Source organism: Spodoptera frugiperda, chromosome 22, assembly GCF_023101765.2.
Source record: "Spodoptera frugiperda isolate SF20-4 chromosome 22, AGI-APGP_CSIRO_Sfru_2.0, whole genome shotgun sequence".
Lineage (NCBI taxonomy): Eukaryota > Metazoa > Arthropoda > Insecta > Lepidoptera > Noctuidae > Spodoptera > Spodoptera frugiperda.
Genome location: NC_064233.1, coordinates 3,762,072 through 3,783,474, shown reverse-complemented (window position 1 = coordinate 3,783,474; position 21,403 = coordinate 3,762,072). Strand labels below are relative to the sequence as shown.

Genomic DNA, 21,403 nt, shown 5'->3' with positions numbered 1-21,403 from the left:
GTAAAATCATATCTTTGCTCTCTTTTTAACTTCAACAAATGTACTATATCAATAACCCGGTTTATTCTCCAATTTCTTCCACGAATTATTGTGGAAGAAATTTTACTATTTATTTTGGAATTTAACATCTAAATTACTCGTGTGTATTTGAATTAAACAAAATGGTGTTGACTGCGGACGTTCATCTTCCCGAAGAGTCGGAATTGACGGTTCCTGAGCTGCAATTATCATCGCCAGCTCTCTTCGCTGGTTCTTTTCATTTAGGAAAATATTGTGAACAAGCCAATAATGTGAGTAAAATTGTTATTTTATTTATTAACAATATGATTGTGTGTTATTACTGTGTTGATATAGCGTTTCTTGTTAATGAGAGTTAAATTGATTGCATAATCACAATTTATTGAGGTTATGTTATGATAGATTTTAGGTCATTACTAGTTTTCTTACACCCTGAAAAAAGGTTTAAACTTAGATATACTTTATTTAAAATTAATAAATAATTTGCCGATCTTCTCTTCTAAGTGAAGACCGCAATCTTTTCCTTAAAGCTAGAATATTGTTTTCTACAATATCATGTATTGTAATCTATAAAAAATATTGTTATTCGTTATTATTTGTCTTTCCATTAGTATTTCTTATGTTCATCTATCATATACACTAAGAGAAATGAGTTATTTGATATTAACTACTCTCTAGAGGGGTGTAAATGGAATGGTCCCAAACAATGCTACAATTTAGTTGTTTTATATTTTAAACGTTTTAGTTATCGTGTTATTCATGCAACATCAACCATAAGTAGTTAATTACAATGAATATCGATTTATTGATTTCCTTAATTTTTTGAAAATAAAGCTTAATTTTTACCATCACCTGTTGGGTGCAAGAGCACCCCAGTTTTTAGGAGCATTCCATTCACATATTGATTACTTTAATAAAAAAAATTTAATTTCTTGTGAAATTTTGTTTGTCCTGTTATAAATATTGCAGTTAAAAGAAAAGAAAAGAAGCAAAAAATAATTAAAAAAGTAAATAAATAAGCAAAAAGGCCAGTGCTCAGTATTTATTAATCAGCGATTTTTTTATAAATATTTTACATTGTTTACCATAAAATTTCAGGAGTTCATGCTCTGTCGCTTGGAGGAGGGTGATCCCCGCAAATGTCTGAAGGAAGGTAAAGCGGTGACTGCGTGCACCATGGAGTTCTTCCGCAAAGTGAAGCAGTCTTGCCTACAGGAGTTCAACCAGTACGCCAACTGCATTGACAAGAGCTCCGGAGACTACTCTTTGAAGCAGTAAGTTTTACTATAAAACCTTTTAATTTTTTATTTAAATAATGTTTGTGCAACACTAGAGGTTCTAGTGTAGCTTCAGATCTACCAATAAATTCTTCTTCTTATGCGGAACTAACCAATAAAATATTTGTTAATGACACTCAACCAGTTGATAAAACCTTATGCAGATGGAAGGAGTCATTTATTTAGTAATCTTCCATCCTCACAAGAAGGCCTATTGACTAATGAAATATTTACTAATGTCACATTATATTAGATTATCCATCTATTTGACTGCACGGTTGGCGCGGTGGCTGGACAACTGGCTGCCGTGCAACGTATAGAGGATTCCATTCCCGCACCGAACAACTCTTTGTATGATCGGGTCTGGGTGTCATGTGTATGTGAAATTATATGTTTGTAAACGCACCCACGATCAAGGCTCGGATACCGGTTAAATTTTCAAACCGTTATTATGTACTTGTACGCAAAACCTTTACATTGGGTTTCGTTCGCGAAACCGGTTTTTTTAAACCGGTATTTGGAACAGTATTTTCATAAAGGTTTTTTCGAATTAACCGGTTTAGAGCAATAAAAACCGGTTAATACGACGCACATCAAAGAAACGCCGCGCGCTGTTCAGCTTATTTCAATAATAATATTTCAACGCGTGTACCGACATGCCCCTCGTCGAATAAACCGGTTAATTTAGGTTAAAATAAAGTTCTTTAATGTTCACGTTCTTAAGAAAAGTTCGGAGGAAAACCGATATAAACCGGTATTAACCGGTATTTTTTAAACCGGTTCCGAGCCTTGCCCACGACACAGGAAAAATTGGGGTTTTTCCTGTTTACAAACATGTGGGGCACTGTTTTAAAAAAAGAAGAAAAGATTCATCCAATCTTTCTCCCGCCTTGGGTAAGGCGAGAGGGAGTGTCAGACTCTTACTGTACCCTGTCCTTCTCCTGCTTTGAACCGGAGCCCTGGTTTTCGCAGATCCTAATTTTCTTTCCCACCTATGCCCTATTCCACAAAGAAAACCAAACCGATTGTTTCAGAGGACTAATTTATTTATTTATTTATTTCTACTTCTTTAGACTAATGATTGCATTAGTCCTTAAACCATTTATTGGAAGTTTTTAAAAATAATTACCGTACATTTCCAGATGCCGCACCACCCAGGGCGTGTTTGATAAGTGTGTGTTAGACAAGATGAACATTGAGCGCCCAGGATTCGGATACTTCTGCGAGGCCCGCGTCCATGATACTAAGAGGTATTGTAATTCTACTATTATTATAAACTAACTTCTTTCGCGCGGTTTCACCCGATGCTAGGGTCCAGAGCGTGACCATACGTCATTTTTATAGCTTACTACCGACCCGCCCTAGCTTCGTATGGGTGCAATGGTGATATGTTATACATATAAACCTTCCTCTTGAATCACTATCTATTAAAAAAATCGCATCAAAATCCGTTGCGTAGTTTTAAAGATTTAAGCATACAAAGGGACAGAGAAAGCGACTTTGTTTTATACTATGTAGTGATAGTCGTCCTCGATAAATCGGCTATAAAAACAAAAATGAAAACGCGACCTGAACAAAAACAAATTACTGCTGTCTTCATGGCTTGTGCAACACCGACTTTTGCGCAAAGTGTTGCGGTTTCAATTCTCGTGCGGAACAACTATTTGTGTGATTCACAGATTGTTGTTTCGAGTCCAGGTGACATATGTATGTGAACTAAATATTTGTAAACGCACCCACAACACAAGAGAAAATCCTGAAATGTCAAAAATTTAAAATGTTTCTTATTTGAATTTCAGGCCAAAGCCTCTGCCAGAACCGAAGGCGGTCTACCCAGACGCAACTCCAGCGCTACCAGAGAATGCCGAGAAGAAACCAGCGAGATTCGGCTCCCGTTTCTACTGGATGACCGAATAAACGACAACAGTCGTGCAATAACACCAAAAGACTGTAGTTACGTGGCGAAAAAAAAAATGGAACTAAATTGGCGGCAATTCTTTTCATGATGTACATAGCAAAATAGACTTTATTTTGTGGCATATAAAGCATGTATTTGAATACGTATTGAAGGATATTTTTTTTAAATACGTTCCATTTTCACGTTTTTCACACATGACCGCTGTCTTCAAGTAATGCATTGGATGAGTTTTGTAATTCAACTTTTTACTTCTCTTTTTAACGTAATTATTTAATTTATAAGCTAACAGTGTCAGATTAAAATCATGTTATCAAATACAAGAACTTGTCTAGTGTTTTACTTTGTCAAAACAAATAGCTATTATTGATTTGTAGAGTAATAAATGTTGGAATTTATTTCTTGTTTAACTAAAGGTCCTTTTATTATTTTGTTTATTTATTTTAATGTTTTTCAATGTAAAAACGTTATAAAAGCAATGGCTCACATATTTTTACCTATAACCTCACCCAACGACTCACAATACTCAATTATTTATACAACAAGTTATTCTTTTCTCCTCAACTCTACTCTAACCCAAGCCTAAGCAGCCTAAGTTATAGGCATGGAAATTTCATGTTATAGTATGTTCTCGTATCGTTTACATGTGAAAAATTCAGCCTATTTTGTCCTTTTACAAATTATCAAATAATTACATTGAAAACGATGATTGAAAGAGTGAATCGCTCTAAAAGCCAAAGATACTGCGTAATTTGGAACGTTGTTATAGTATGTCAAATAAACGTCATTGTCGTATTTTATCAAATTGTTGACATTGACATTTGTGCATGAATGCAGGTGCTGCGTTTCAGGTCACGGCGTAATGATAATGTGGTTATTTGTGTTTTATCTCTTTCTATCATAGCGATTGTTATTATTGCTTTCCCTCTCTAACGTGTTATTTTCAAACCTTCCGATTACGAAATGAATGAATCTATTACAAACCTTGAATCTTGAAACGCATGATTGTCATTGAATGAAGTTGTGAGTGGACATGATTGATTAAATCGATAAATATTATTATAAATAAACAGTAAAACAGCATTACTACGTAAAAAAATCTAAATCCTTCTTATCAGAGGCTTTGTTTATCGTAAAACGCGTCTAAACATTGAAAGTTGTCAAGAAATTATGTGAAAAACGCGCGTATCGCGTTTAATTATTTTACACAAGCATAAACAAATGTAAGATATCTCGTTTCGAAAATAATGAGTGGTTTTTATAATGAGCAGAATATTGGCGATAGCATTTACGCGAATACGTATAGTTTGTGGGGTAACTCGAAGTATTATGATATAAAGAACTTGTCGCCGCAGAATTTTACCAATCGGAGTAGTACTGTAGGGAGTGCGATAGGGCAGGAGTTTAGGACGCGATGGGTGCCCGAAGCGGAGGTAAAGAAACCAGATTATTTCGCTCGTCGGATTATTACAAGGGAGTCCTTATACCAAGAACCGGATAAGAATAAGAAAATAAAGTAAGTTATTTTTTAATTATTTATGTTTTCTCTGTTATTACCATAGCGTTCTTTCTTCGTTTAAGATAGAGTAGAATACGTGTTTTGTCCCTTATCACCACTCCTACTCTTCTTTCTTGAGTGGGGAAAGTCATCCAAAGACTTGGTTGAGATGAGTGGGAGTATCAGACTTTTATTGATCAAAAACCACCCGTTCCTTCTCCTACTTTGACTGGCCTGGCATCCTGCTAGGGCTTTTTGAGGATTTGCACATTTCCGGAGCTCTGGATAATGTAACAGGTTACCGGAGCTCTGGCTCAAAGCATGAGAAGGAACAGGGTGGTTTTTAGTCAGTAAGAGTCTGACACTCCCTCCCGCCTCAACCAAGGTGGGAGAAAACATAGGATGATAAAAATATCACCATCAAAAAAAAGGGTTTGCACATTTAACAGAGACCAAGCAGCAGCTGATACACCAGAACTTTTATACTATGGTCTCCAACTGCAAAGTGTGAAGAGTATGTCAAACCTTTTTTTATGTAGAAGAGACCGATAGTCCAACAGCAGACTGTCTCGGACTGATGATATGGATAAATCATTGTTATTGAGTTTTGTTATTCAATATTTAAAATGTGTTGTGTGAACCATTGTGATGGTTTTGAGAACTTTATTTAAGCCAACAATAAACTGTTAAAGGCTATTCCTCCTCTAATGTCAGTCAGCTTTGTCCGAAAAGACCTCTAATGTGCTAATTACTAGCTGATGCCTACGTAGCTTTGCTCTAAAAAAGTAGATGTAGACTAATATAATTAGCCTAAGTCACTCTTTAGTATATCTAATACCTGAATACCTGCCTATAAAAGTCCCGTCAAACTCAGTCCAGCCATTTCAGATTAACAAACAGACAGACAGATAAAAATAGTAAAATATATTATTATTTTGGTGTATGTATGTACCATACCTATAATTATGTATATTCATATGCATGTAGTAAAAAGCGATTATTTCAATATTACAAACAGACACTCCAATTTTATTTATTAGTCTAGATTACAATACATATTCAATTAATATTTGCTGAGTGTCTTGGTTTTTACTTATAGCACGAGAACTAAGGTCCTTGGCTTAACTAAAATTCAAAATTTTTGGGTATTGAAGCACAATTATAAATTCTTTTTTATCAAAATCAGTTTAGCTATATATGATCTGAATAAAAAATATTCAAAAACATTTACACCGTAAGAGTCTTTTTAAACATTTACACCGTAAGAGAGTCGAAGAGCATAAGAGGGGTAAGGGGTAGGGAGGGCGTGTAAAATAATCCTAATCAAATAACCATTGTCCACAGATATGAAAACAAAAAGTTGAGTACAGCCATTGACTGGACGATGGGTTACTGGGAAAAGGCTGACTGGCTAGATGAGACTGCCGAGCAGTCAGGCACCAGTCGAGCTGGTGTCAAGAAACCGGTGTTGGACGGTGCTAAGATGCAGAAGAAACTGGATGAGATGCTCTCTAAACCAGTCAAGATGAGCAAGGCTGAGAGGTGAGTCGCTTTGTATATTTATTTCAGTGGCGTAGCGTGCCCAGGGGGGTCGTATCTAACATTCTTTGGGGGCCGTGGAACTTAGTGGGGGATGTATAAACATTTCTTTTGGGGCCCTTGTTCTTTTTTTTGGAAGGAGGGGAGTCATCATCCCCTTGAGTGACGCGAGACACAGTCAGACTCTTACTGACTAAAACCCACCCTGTTCCTACACCTGCTTTGAGCCGGAATCCTGGCAACCGGTAAAAAAATTTGGGAGACTTTATTTTTGGCTTACGCTCTTTGGGGCCCTCGTGGCATATTGTTGATTCGGCAGATACGGCGCTAGCTACGCCCTTGATTTCCTACTCCTACTCTTGCTTTTCGATCCGGAGCCGGTGCCTTGGTAAACCGCTGGGTACCAGTGTGCTCAATAGGTTAAGATCTAAAATACTTATAAGAAAGTGCAAAGCAAGTATAATAAAATGAATATATGTGTCCTATTACAGTATGATGCAGAAGATGGGATGGCAGGGCGGTGCTCTGGGACGGAGCGGGGACGGTATCGTGGAGCCCATCGCGCCGAATGCTGTATATGTAAGCAAGTTATTCCCTTACTAGCTTCTGCCAGCGGCTTTGCTCGCGTTCCTGTAGGATTAGGCGTATATCACCGAAGCCAAACAAACAAATTTTCATACTTTTTTATGGTATAAGCCGGTAAACGAGCAGACGGATCTCCTGATAGTAAGCAATTGCTGCCGCCTATGGACACCCGAAACACCAGAGGCGTTACAAGTGCGTTGCCAACCATGAAAAAAACATATTTTATGAAATTTCCGTGCTGACTTGTTGATTTTTGTTGTAATATGGCTTAGATTAGACCTCAAATCAAACCGAGCCCCACTATAAAACTAACAATTTCACTTAATTTCCAGTCATCAAACAAAGTCGGTTTCGGTCAACTGCAACTCCTAAAGCCGCAGCCACCAAAACCAGCCGAAAAGAGACAACATTTCGAAACAAACGTGCTCCACAATGTATACGAATTTGTTAGAAACAACAATGAAATAGAGTTACTTTTCGACACGAAACTGCGAAGAGATGAACGAAAGAAGATACACCATATAGTGCAGTTGAAGGTGCAAGCAGACGATCTAACTGCAGTTGACTTTGATAACACGGACCAGGTGGAGATCGTTCTCCAAATAAATAATAATAATTGCTATATGCTGCATACGAAAAGCTACGGTAGTTTTCCTAATCGGTGAGTATTTTTAATTTAAAGCTCAGAATCTCTGCCGTGAGCTTTTAAAATTTCTTCTTTAAATATTGTTCTCGTTATTATTTGTTATATTAAAACATACAGTTACATCCAAAATCTTTAGAACAGTTTTAATTTTTGACAAAAACTTCAATAATTTCATTACATTAAAACATATACATCGCCGTTTATTACGATATATGGCTTTAAGCTTCTTCTGTCTTCTTTAACATGGTCTTCTCCGTATTTTTCCAGCCAATTATGCCTGTTCAAAGTAGCACCCGATCACGTATTTCTAGTTACGCCACATCACCTTAGAACTACCGTAGAAAACGATACAGATGACGAACTCATTGAAGAAGAGTGCACAGAAGATGTAGTATCCGAACCCCCAGTAGACCAAAAAGTCCAGAAGCCGCCAGAAGAAAAAAAACCAGTAGACCAAAAAGTTCAGAAGCTTCCAGAAGAAAAGAAACCACAAGAATTGGAACCGGAAGAAACAAATCCGTTCCTAAGAAGCATTACGAGGAATTTAAAGAAAGATTCGGAGTCGGAAACCAAAGAAGATTCGGTAAATCCGGAAATTCCGGAAAACCCGAAAGTTACGGAAGCGGAGAAGATCCCAGAAGAACCGGTTGTTCCGAAAATGTCGGAGAATATGCAAATGATAGTGGAATATTATATGGAGTTTAAGGCGAAGAAGAAGTTTTCTCAGTTTAAGTTCTTAGGGCCCTTTGATAGGGCGCAGACGATTGCTATCAATGACTTTATGGAGGAGGCGAAGAAGTATCTGAATAAAGAGCCGTGTGCACACGCCAAGGTTTTTGAAAAGGTGGAATTTGAAATAAAGGAAGATTGCACCGGCAATACTGGGTGAGTGCCTTTTTATATTACAAGCCTTTTACAATGTGTGTTTGTGTGTGTGTGAGCGTGTGTGCGTGTCCGGGTGCGTGCGCGTGTGCGTCTGTGTGTTTTGAATACATGTTTAGTTTGCGTGTCCATAAACGCTGTTCAATTCTAATGATTTTGAAGCTTGTGAGATTTACGCCCGAATACTCAAACGCTACTCAATTTTAAGTTGTACTTAAATATTGTGCTATCTCTGTCATTTTATAAAGAATTGATAGTGACAGAACTACATTTGAGAGTGTCTTAAAATTGAGTAGCGTTTGAGTATTTGGGCATTAGAGGTCTTACATACGACCGGTATGTTGCCAACGGCAGAGATTTGCAGCAGTATTTTAGTGTTACGTTTTACATAAAACTTTACCCACAGTTTTCAAAGCGATTCGACTTTCTAAAGAAAATTTTTTTTAAGGAAGGTTTTCGACTCATATGCTTGGTCGAGGAGTCGTAAGTGCAACTGCCAAGTAAGAGGACTCGGGTTCGATTCCCCGGTTCCGAAGGATTGTGTTGAAGATGGTCGCTCCATATTACATACATACTTATTATATAGGTATACTTATAACATAACTGGTGAAAATTAGGTTTGGGCATTTTGGGCTTTAAAACCTTTATGTAACAAATTTTAACCGACTTTCCAAAAAAGGAGGAGGTACTCAATTCGGCCGGTATCTTATTTTTAACACATTAAACGCCATAGGGGGCAAAAGTGACCGACCCTAGCGGAGGATTTACCTTCAAATAATTTTTGTTGGCAGTCAAAGTCTTAACTGAATATTATTTCTTTACTTTTCAGGATATTCAAGAGGCCTGTAAAAAACCGAGTCAAACAAACACAACAAAGCGAATCATGTAAGAATTACTTGTTGTAAGTAATTTATATTTATTTTGTTTAGTTTAATTACAAAACATAACTTTATTTCTGTTCATTGTAACTAGGTTATACAGCTTACTTACGTAACTGTTTGACGGGTTAACTCGACTAGTTTCAAGACACGTTGGGGCCCATAATTATCCTACTAGAGAAAGGGGCTTGACAGTACAACCTGCTTTGTTCCTCTTTCTCGAAACAAACTGCTGGACGGATTTGGATGAAATTTGGTGCAGAGATAGTTATAGTCTGGATTAACTCATGGTGTAATTTTAATACTGGGAACGTGGGCGAATACGACCCGCTACCTAAAACTACCTGTAGTCTACAATGAATAAATGAATAAATGTTACCTATCCAATGATGTAAAACACATAGCTACTGAAAGTGGAACCAGATTTCATAGAAAAACTGGCATTCTTCTTTGGTGCAGAGATAGATTATAGTCTGGAATAACGAATAAATTAATAATAAATAATGGGGTATTTTTTATACTAGGCGAAGTCGCTGGCTAGAGTAATGCAATATCTGACGCGACAAGCTTCACGCTGCCAACTGAAACTAGTCGAGTTGATTCGAAACAGTTACACAAGTAAGGCGTTAAACATATTTATATTTATGTTAAATTTAAATTAAAGAAAATTAAAGCAAGTTTATTCGGTTTTTCAATACAAAATCGTTACTAAGGAATCTGTTATAAGTTTCGTCATTAAATGTCTCTAGTATCGGCACTTACTCATGTAACTGTTTGACGAAAAACTCGACTAGTTTCAAGCCATGCTAGAGGCTCATATTCATAAGCAATTAAGCAGCATTTCGCGACAATCGCCGCGTCGTGTGTCAAACAGTTACGTGAGTAATGCCCGAATACTCAAACGCTACTCAATTTTAAGACGCTCTCAAATGTAGTTCTGTCACTATCAATTCTTTATAAAATGACAGAGATAGCACGATATTTAAGTACAACATAAAATTGTGTAGCGTTTGAGTATTCGGGCGTCCGCCGATAACATAATAATTAATTGAAATTGTATAGTTTAGTTTAGCTTTAGTTCGATGTTTAATGTAATTATTGTAATATTAAAATATATTTATTTATTTATTTAATGGGTATAAAGACTTGTAGCTTTTTCGTTTCGTCGTGTTTAGTAACCTTAGTATGAGTTTGTTTTACGGTTAATGAGATCGAAACGAGAGCGCGTTCGGCGCTCTGATTGGTTGGTTCATTCGTGCCGGCCAATCAGTGACTTTAGTATGAGTTTGCTCTGATTGGTTGGTTTATTCGCGGCGGCCAATCAGAACTTTTAGTACGAGTTTGCTCTGATTGGCCGGTTTCAATAAACCAACAGCGCCGAATAAAGCAAATTCGTACTAATTGTACAGAACGCCGAACGCACTCTCGTTTCGTTTTTGTTTAACGTAAAGCAAACTCGTACTAAGGGTACAGGTAAAAGAATCGAAAAATCGGTATAGCTTTATTTTTTTATATGTTATCGACAAAACTTCGATATCATATCTTTCATATTATGTTGAAATCGATATAACATAATCTTGTTATGGGACTCATAACATAACTAGTGAAGTGGGTGTTACACTGTATTTGTACACCTCTGTCTACCCCTTTTGGGGATAAAAAGACGAGATATTATGTTATTTAAAACTAAAGACTTTTCAGACATGTCCGCCTATTTATTTATTTATTTATTAAAAAAAAACAACGCAAGTTCTTTATACTCAATGTAAAATGTAAAACTAATATTTGGCTAAGCAAATTCATTGCAGTTTCTGATACTGTAATATTAAAATATATTTATACACAGTATGGAGATCACTCATATAACTTAAATTAAACTACAAGTAGTACTCGTCCACAGAAGCATAATACAACTAAATATTTCAATGAAAACCGAAAATTAAACAATTGAAATTTTCAAACAAAATAAATAATTAAATGAATCAAGTATTAAATTCTGTGTGAACAGCTCCATGTTCCTTGACCACAGAAGAGCTGTAATGTTGTACGTTGTCTAGGAATGTTACTGGCATGTGGCGCGGCTGTTATAATGCCGTATTTATAAAGAGTGTTCAAATTTTACTTACTGGGTCTATTTCGCTCATTTTTCGTATATTGTCAGCTAAGATGATAACAAATATGTGGTTTAAATTAAGTCATAAGAGGTTTCTCCATACGGTATACTTATGTTAATTTCTTTAAGTATGATAAATACTAACTTAAAATATATATTTATTCTTGTTTTATCTACATTTTTGTATGTGATTACATACCCACCGTTTGTGTTTACCCTCAAGTTGAAAATAGTGCTTGAATATATCGATAAATTATAATAATATTTATAGCGCGGCAACCCCAGCACATATCTTTATTAGCCGTTCGCTAGAGCGCGCTGTGTCAGGGAGTTGACGTTTGGGTTTTTGACACGTTCGCGCGGGCAAACGGCTCGCGCTCAAAAGTTATTATTGTAAGTGAGTTTTGGTAAGACATTCTGTGTGTTCTTGAACAATAAACGGCTAACGTAATCAGTGAGTCCTGATTTGCTCCCCACCGACGCTATATATTGTCGATATGTAAACAGCAGCTTATGTAGTGTAGTATCGATGAATTTCACCTTACTATGTACTAGTGTTGTCAGTTATATCGAGATGTTTTTATCGATACTTTATACTTATATTAAAATGTTTATCGATATTTTCACAGCACTAATTTGAACTTTAGAGTTGTGGGTTGTACGGGTAATTTTTAATTTATTCTACTTTGGGGCTATAATAAAAGTAATTTGGTTAGACATATGAGTATAATGAAATTTATAATTTTACTTATTTATAATAATTTAAACAATGGCTTACCTTTTCTGACATACGGTGAAGGAACTCACTTATATTTTAATTATAAGTTTGAAATCGCCAACCCGCATTGAGCAACTGTGGTGATTAATGCTCATTCCTTCTCCGTGTCAGAAGAGGTTAAAAGGCACATAAATTATCTTATAATAAAATATTCAAATTATGTAAACGTACAGTCAGCCATGTTATTTAGTACGCAGGTAAGAAATTAAATATTTATTCAGTACAGAGCCAGAAGATATTGTTATACTAAATTATATGCTTTCTAACGAAGCCATATCTTTGTAACCTTTGGTCGGCTCAGTAGCCAACCAATGACCTGGAGCTGCGGACAGCCTAGCGAGTAGCCGCCGGCTCGAAAAGTAGGAGTAGGAATGAGGTGGTTTTTAGTCAGTAACTGTCTGAAACTGTGGAATGAGCTGTCGTCAGCGATATTTCCAAACCGATACGACCTTAAGGACGCGTTCTCAAATCTGACGTAAATAAGCTATTTTTCAGTACATATTACGACCAAAAGAAACTTAACTGAACATAACTAACATTTACAATAGATAGATCACTTCTTTATCTCCAAAAATATTGATTTGTAATGTGAAAAAAGTTATATTTTATTATTGCAAACACGATTTTTCTTTACCTCTTCACACAAAATTGACAAAAAAGGGTTGAGTTTAGGAACATTTTACTGCTACTACACGCATAATTCTGAATCTCAAAAAATATCCCGGGGAAGCAGACATAATCAAAAATTAAACTATTGGAAAAAATTACCACCAATATTACAAATTGTCTCGGAAATAAATAAAAGTTCCCGTTTAATTTTTTCTCCTATTTTGCTGTCAGACATCAACTTTAAAGCGTAGCAATAAGGGTTATTTTATTTGTTTACTATTTAGATTTATTGGATAGAAAATGTCAAATGAAATTTCAGTCTGCGCTCGAGCGCTGTCGTGAGTGGACGCTGCGTCGCCTGTTACAAAAAATGGCCTTGAAAAAGATCGCTGTACGAGTACAAAATATTTGATATTATACTTCACAAACCAATCTTGATATTTTAAACATTCTGTACGAGCTGTCTTACCTTGTCAAGTTACAAGGTAAGATATTTTTTATTTTACTGAATATAGAATGTTTCGTTATATTATTTTGAACATGAGGTTAAATCAAAATCCAAGATGGCGCCGACAAGATTTGCAAACTTTCCATCATGGGTGTCATTTTCATGGTTTTCGGGGTCGCTTATAGCGAATATGGAGTCAAAATTAAAATCCAAGATGGTGCCGACAAGATTTGCCAACTTTCTATCATGGGTGTCATTTTCATGGTTATTAGAATAGAATAGAATAGAATACTTTATTTGCAAAGAATGTAGGTACAGATTATTAGGTGGTATAAAAAATTTTAAGTCCCTTATACATTTTACCTGAATTGGCATGCAAATCTACATTTTAAAATTTAATAATACTTATCATCTAAGAATTCTTGTACTGAGTAATAACTATTTCGTAAAAGTAAATCTGTTACATGCTTTTTAAATTTTGTTAGTGGTAGTTCCTTGACATTATTTGGTAACCTATTATAAACAAGTGGGGCCATACAAATTACACTTTTTATTGGGGTCGCTTATAGCGAATATAAAGTGAAAATCAAGTTCAAGATGGCGCCAACATAAATATATTAATTTTTCGACATGAGTGTCATTGTTGTGATTTTTGATTTTTTTGACAGTTTTTTTATGGTTTTTGGGTCCGTAATATTAATACTAACAATAATTTTAATATACTAACAGTACTATATACTAACAGTGGGCGGAAAATTTAGTATTGTTATGAGAATAAATAGTATAAAAGATATGGCGAAAAAGTGCTCATCACGCTGAATATCTTTTTTTAAGAAAGTATATTCAAATCTCTTCAGGTTCGGCTGGGCTGTTAGGAGTCCATGTCAGGGATTCTAGATCCTCGATTTTTGCATGTCGCCAAGAAGTGTTCATCACGCTGAACATTTTTTCTTAAGAAAGTACCAATATTCATATCTCTTCAGGTTCATCTGGGCTGTTAAGTGTCCACGTCAGGGATTCTAGATCCTCGATTAATTTCTACGAGGTATTAATTTGCCACCGGTCCTTGATAAGTCTACAAAGTTTGAACGAAATCGGTCCGTTTAAAATGGGTAAAAATCGAGTTGGAAGAGGTTGGTTACATAGAAACATACAAACACACATACATACATTCATACATTTTTTACATATGAAACTAAATAAAATGCATGTAAAAAGTTAGTTTTGCGTTGGCACCATTTGATTTTTGATTGCGAACGCTTACTTTCCGAAAACTATGAAAATGACACCAATCGAATAATCCGAGCCCAAATTCGGCACACTTGGCTCTTGTCGTCCGTAAGTTACATCCAGTAGAATTGAATTGAACATCAGATAACACAAAACATTTGAGTCTACGCACGCACTAAACAAAATAAAAATATTAAAAAAGAAAGTATCAAGTTCATTTTGTCATAATTTCCGCAGCTATCCGTGCGTATGTGTGTATTGTCGAAAGTCGTGTCAATGTAGTGATGCGATTCGATACCTATCAATTATGAGAACGCGTCCTTAAAACCTTTAAGAAATAGCGTATTATTATTATTATTTATGTTCTTTACAAAATCACGGGACCACAGGGTCCCGGACCTTTGGAAGGTGTACGAGGGCCCGAAGCCAACTCGCAGAGGCCCGTTGAACAATTTTAATCTAAATGCAAGGGGACATCATAAGAAATAGCGTATTATTATTATTTTTTTTTCTTAGAATAGGCCGTATTGCCTTTAAATGCCGGCAACACACCTGTGACTTCTCTGGTGTTGAGGGTGTCCATGGGCGGCGCTGATCGTCTGCCCGTTTGTCCCCTATTCTGTAAAAGAGATACTCCCTTTCGCCTCGCCCAAGGCGGGAGGAGGATTATTTTTTAAAGGATTTTCTCTCCTTAAAAAGCTAACGAATGTTTACTGTCTCTGTACTGAATCAATCTCTGTCTGCGTACCAAATTACTTTGCTGGCTACCGTATGTAACATTTTTATATTGTGCTAAAGTAAAAATGTATTTAAGGGGAAAAGTTATTTATTTTTGTTTATTTATTTTGTTCAGACGCTAGGCTGAAAGTATCGACATAGATTGTTACAGAAATTGGTCGCTAAATCAGAAAGGGTGAAGGCACAGAATAGAGAAGAAGAGATAGAAATAGTATACCGCTTGTGTCAGTATCAGAACCAGCGTGGCAATCTTTCTGAAGCCACGCCCAAATTAACACATCTCCAGGATAATCATAATATGTCACACTACCAAAATCTTTCGGTGACTGGTCCGTGTTAAATAGCCTTTAAATCAGTCGTCACCATATTGAAAAAAACACATTAACTACATGTTAATAGAGTTGACTCTTGTCTACTCATTTTAAATATAGAATCTACTTTTTCAATACAACATAATTTCAGTAATAGGTTCAGCTACTCGACGCTAGATGTCACTATCTTAAATTCAATCAATTACGCTGTATTGCTATCACGTTAAGGTTGACATTTGTTTAACGAGCTACTTTATCGCTTGTTTTTTCTCTAGTGATGTTCCGATATCGAAAGCTAACTTATCGATATAATTAAAATGTTCAACACATTTTAATACTCGTATACATTATAATATTTTATCAAATTTCTATAGGAATAAACATCTTTCCTTGTAAAACTGTAAATATATATATTTTTTCTTTTCTAAACTATAAGGATTTAGATTTGTTAGTACTCAGAATAATAAAGTAAGTATACATGTATTTGAAGTAAGCAGCGTCCTCTGATGAACTCATGTAGAAAAAGTGTACTAGTTTCAAGTCATATATGGCGCAGCAAACTGAAACTGGACTGAAAAAGTAGTAATATCTATCTATTATCATCATCATCATCATCAATAGCCTATAAGTGGCCACTGCTGACTAAAGGCCTCTTCACGCACGGAGAAAGTTTGAGCATTGATCACCACGCTTGCCCAATGCGAGTTGTCGATTTCAAACTTATAATAGGTAATTAGAAAATAATAAGCCCAGGTTTCCTCACGATGTTTTCCTTCACCATTTGCCAGTGGTATCTTAATGATCTTAGTTAAGTACATATAACTCGGAAAGAGTCACATGCCGTTCGTAGTATTCTAACAAAATTTGTATTGCAAAAATAAAAAATCACACTTTATATATAAAGTATTTTTTTATTACGGTCGTATGTTACAAAAAATAGAAAATAAAACTGAACATTAAACAAAGTTACTTCCCTTCAGTTGGTGGCCAATATTACATAACGTGATTAGGTATTTCTGCCTGCACAATCTGGAAATTTAACTGATTATTTATAGTAAAAAATTGCGCATTTTTTTCGGTTATACTCATAATATAATATCTTGTTGTACAACATGGTCCAAACAAATTGTACTAGTTAGTGGCAGGAAACCAATTTTGTCTTCCAGACATCTCGATCCATTTTCCTTTTATTTCTGGATCCTTCGGAAATCTAAAACAACATAATCAATGTTTAATAGTTACTTCTTATCATTTTTTTTTGTATTTATCCTATATACGTAATAAAAAGTTTTAATTATATCGACAGCCTGTTATCGATAATGTCAATCCCTAAACGGGTAGCAAAATTTTAGATGTCACGAATGAAATCTTCTAGAACAGCAGGTTTGCGTTTGAAAGAAAGTAGACCCTATCATCTTAGACATAAACTTACATTTAGTTTGTAGATTTAAAAAAATATATGTCACTAGTTTCAAGCCAAATATAAATTTAAATAAAATAAAATAGCACTTACCGATGATACGATATACCACTCCCAGGCACATTTTTGTTATGGCTTTCATCTTTTCACTATAAAATAGCATATTTCGTCGTTTTTATATTTTTTTACGGTTTTCGACGATTTTTTACATGTCTAGTTGACGTTATACAGTCCAACGAAGACTGATATGCGTACAAACGCCTAAATGACAAACATAAGCATATCCGTACTTATCAGGGGCTACGCGTGCCCCGCCTACATACTACTTCTACTTCTTTTTCTCTGTTCTGTGGGTGAAGGGCTATTTGATTTTATATGGACCTTGGCATGATTTACCAAATCAGTTCTAATGTGTTACAATAGGGATGATGACGGGGTATGAAAATTAAAAATCTGTTTAGTCCGTCAGTTAGGTAATGAAAAATATTAGACACGCATTTTTTTATTTTGCATATAAAATAACAATACTTAGATAAAACGAATCAAAGTTCAGGAGTGAGAGTTAATACGGCATTTATACGTAGGTATAAAATGTATCTAGAACAGACGTCACACGACATTTCAAATCAATATATCTGTTTTAAAATAATTTACAAGACGGACATTCAAATAAAAATTAGTCATCTACCCTATTATACTTACAGAAACTTTATACTACTAATTTAATAAATCGATCTTAGTTGAAATATCTATTTTGGCTTTAGAATGTTTATTCATTTAGGCTGTTAGTCATTATATAACTTGGCTTATTAGTTTAAAAATGCACGACTTAGCGACCAGTTTTTGTCGTTATTAATGTCGATACTGCCCTAGCATTTGTATGTAGGAGTCGTAGTGAAGTATGGGCGTAGCCGGGATACGAAACTATATAGGGTGACTGGTAATTAGTGAACGATATTTAAACACGTGATTGTACTCATGATTACAAACAAATTTCCTAAGAAACTACAACAAAATTTCACGCGCGTAATCTTTCGCATGATCAGCTGTTAGCTACGAGGCGCAAAACACGCATTATCGGATGATCGAATTAGTATTTTGAAACTTACGCGCTCGGCGTATAAAATGTTGTTGTATTGTTAAAACATTACGCGCTCGGCCTAATAACATGTTGTTATCGGATAAAAAGAAAATTAATAAGTATACAATAAATTTTTTTTGGGAAAGTTGTTTATAATTATGAGTACAATCACGTGTTTAAATATCCTTCACTAATTACCAGTCACTCTATATAGAATTACATTAATTATAATACATGAATATTTAGCATTTATGGAATTTATATCAAACCTTCTGAGCCACGGTCGGCTATAATCGACAAACGAAATGTATTTGAAAACGGCGACGATCAGGCTGTGACGCTCTAAAGGTTCAAATGTGGGTATTTTAAATATACTACTATGAATGAATATGTATCTTAACTAAAATTCTGGTTTAGTCACGTAAATATACTGAGTAAAGCTCTACTAGTATACTAGCTCTACATGAGTAGCGCGCATCATCTGTTGTCTTTGTCATTTGTTAGCTGACAGAAAGAGATGGAACTTGACTGTTATCATCTAATTTTAGCCATACATACTTCGATTTCTTCATTAGTGGTGCAAAACTATATAATAATATATAAGTAAATGGAATGCCAATATAATCTATATCTATGTATAAGTAAGTATAATTCCCGGCATGAACGATGGCCAGATTTTTTCCTGGTGCGGCCCTACAAGGGTGAAGGATGGGGGAAGGGGATGACTATAACCATAAAATATTGAGAAAATACATAATGCGCGAACTTAACTAACTGGAAACTATCGATTTTTTGTCCTTTAATATCTTCTGATTTATATCATTGCGGGATCCAAGACAGTTATTCATGTCCCTGGGTTGTGCCTAACAAGGTTCCGGTGTTTTCATGGTTGTATCTACTGTAGATCCTGGTTTATAGGAGTTGCAGCGGTTTTGGGACGTTATGGCTATTAAAAAAACACGCGAACTTACCCACACCACGATAAAATCTTGCCATGTTATGTGCCGGGAATTATATTGTGTAGATTTTTTATATACATTCGAAAATCTTTGAGATACCATATATAATTATTATAGTAGGTACTTTATATGTACAACGTATAATAAACTTTGTCCCAGTGTTATAAAGTGCAAATCACTTTGGCTAAGCTGAAAGACTGATCGATTAGTGTTACCGTCGATTTTTATACAATTTTGCACTTTTGTACACTTGTTATAAAGTTCATATTTCAATGTGATTGTAGGTTTTTTGGACAATAGGTATTAATAAGGTGGGTCTTGTTTTAACCCCGGTTACGCCTGATTTATTTGTAGTCCATTCAATATAACATTTAAGAACATTTTTTTTCGGTCTGTCCGGTCAACCGATTTTGAGTCTTATTACGTTGGGCGGAAGGACAAATGTCGCCTACAGTCAATAGTTGGTATTGTAACGACTCCCTGCTTTGAATACCATCCTTATATCTATGGAATAGGAGTTAAAATCGGTTGAACAGACTGTCTGAAAAAAGGTTTCTTAAAATGTCAAATTTTAACTTAAAATATTTACGCTGGTTCTCGGAAAATAGGTGTTTATTTTTTTTTAATAACAAAAGTGTCTCAATAAGCTCCCCTTATCGAATGGTATTTGTGACGCTATGAATAGAAAAATCAATGTATTCGGCTTACTCTCGTAACTCTTTGACGAGGAACTCGACTAATTTCAAGCCGTTTTCGAGGCTTATATAAATTTTTACAGCTATAGTGATTGGACAAATAGACTTAACGCTAATTTAGCGCCATCTGTACCCTTAGTACGAGTTTGCTTTACGTTGAACGAAATCGAAACGAGAGCGCGTCCGGCTTTTGTTTAGCCGGCTCCTATGAACCAACCAATCAGAGCGTTGAACGCGCTCTAGTTTCGATCTCGTTGAACGTAAAACAAACTCGTACTGAGCCCTCAACAAACATACGTTAGTCTTCATATAAACGAATGTTCTATTCCCTCGTTTGCCTAGCGTTTAAATAGTTTCTAAAATTTGAAAATATGACACCTATTTCTGAGAGCTAGCCTTTTGGTGTAAATAAATGTAATTAATTTTATTATTTAAGAAATAAACTATATTGTCAATATGTTTCGTCTTTTATTTTCTTTTAATATTAGCATGTAAAAGAAAAAGCTTAGCGTAGTAATTAGTTAACTAGAATAACTTGGTGTCTCACTCACGTACTCACGTACGTATGTTAGAAAGAGAGTTGTGTCTTTTACACAACGCTTTTCCCTAAGGGCTAAGCAGTAGGTATATTTCCTACGTGCGCCTACGGTTCGGTGTTACAAGTGACTGACTGACTGGCTCTCTTATTAGCATACTCAACGGAATTAGTATAGTCAGCATTTGTATCCCTACACGTATTTTACTCAAGAAAAACGAAATAAAACAAGAAACATTTAAATATGAACATATTTTATTCGATCTTTATTTACACACATCGGATGACAAATACAATTTCAGTCTATTTCGTCTACTAGCCACACGTAAAAATAATCTCTTTGCACAATCGTCTATATATTTTATTAAATGTTCACTTATATAACCTATCATCTGTAGATTTGCTTCTCATAAGGTATTAGCGACTTAGGCGCAGTTTCACCCTTTCTGCTTGGCTCCTATTGATCGTATCGTGATGTTTTATAGCCTATAGCCTTCCAAAGTACTTCCTTCCTTAATAAATTCATTATACAACACAAAAATAATTATTCAATTCGGACCAGTAGATCCGGAGATTAGCGCGTTCAAACAAACAAACAAGCAAGTAAAGTAATAAAAAATAGATAGACCGGCAAACGAGCAGACAGATAACCTAATGGTAAGCAATCGGCGTCGTCCCATGGACACCCGCAACACCAGAGAAGTTACAGGTCCTTTGCCGAGACTTATAAGATAAAGGCAAATTTACAGATAGTAGGTTTTCAAGACTGTCCTGAGTCAGATCTAAATATCGACCATTGTGCAAAGTATACGTAAACAATACTCGCCGAACACTCGATAGATGGCGTCGTTATCAATAATTCTTAACTAAGATATGCAAGGATGCATGAGTGAGTATAAATGTTGTAGACATGATAAGTACAATACCTGGCGATGAATATTGCACATCGACTTTTGGAAAGAGAATATTAGGCTTCCAATACCTTCACTAACGCCCAAATACTGAAATGCTGCTCAATTTTACGTTGTACTTAAAGATCGTGCTATCTCTTTTTTATGGTATAAGCCGGTAAACGAGCAGACGGATCACCTGATGGTAAGTAAACGTCGCCGCCTATGGACACTCGAACCACCAGAGGTTATAAGTGCGTTGCCGACCTTTTGGGCCATTAAAATTGGGAAAGGGGATAATTGGGTCTTCAGTAACCTCACTCACATCGAAACAACGCAAGCGTTGTTTTACGTCGGT

General features: G+C 35.5%; 2 protein-coding genes across 2 annotated transcripts; both read left to right on the top strand.

Annotated features, from left to right (window-relative positions):
• Positions 1-39: 39 nt before the first annotated feature.
• On the top strand, positions 40-3,608 carry LOC118280021 (NADH dehydrogenase [ubiquinone] 1 alpha subcomplex subunit 8). Its single transcript, XM_050702422.1, has 4 exons — positions 40-290; positions 1,117-1,292; positions 2,438-2,545; positions 3,095-3,608. Exons 1-4 carry the CDS (start codon positions 162-164, stop codon positions 3,210-3,212), a joined length of 531 nt encoding a protein of 176 aa, XP_050558379.1. The 5' UTR covers positions 40-161; the 3' UTR covers positions 3,213-3,608.
• Positions 3,609-4,079: 471 nt separating this feature from the next.
• On the top strand, positions 4,080-9,530 carry LOC118279851 (uncharacterized). Its single transcript, XM_050702373.1, has 6 exons — positions 4,080-4,726; positions 6,053-6,250; positions 6,739-6,826; positions 7,165-7,493; positions 7,746-8,363; positions 9,190-9,530. Exons 1-6 carry the CDS (start codon positions 4,458-4,460, stop codon positions 9,263-9,265), a joined length of 1,578 nt encoding a protein of 525 aa, XP_050558330.1. The 5' UTR covers positions 4,080-4,457; the 3' UTR covers positions 9,266-9,530.
• Positions 9,531-21,403: the final 11,873 nt, after the last annotated feature.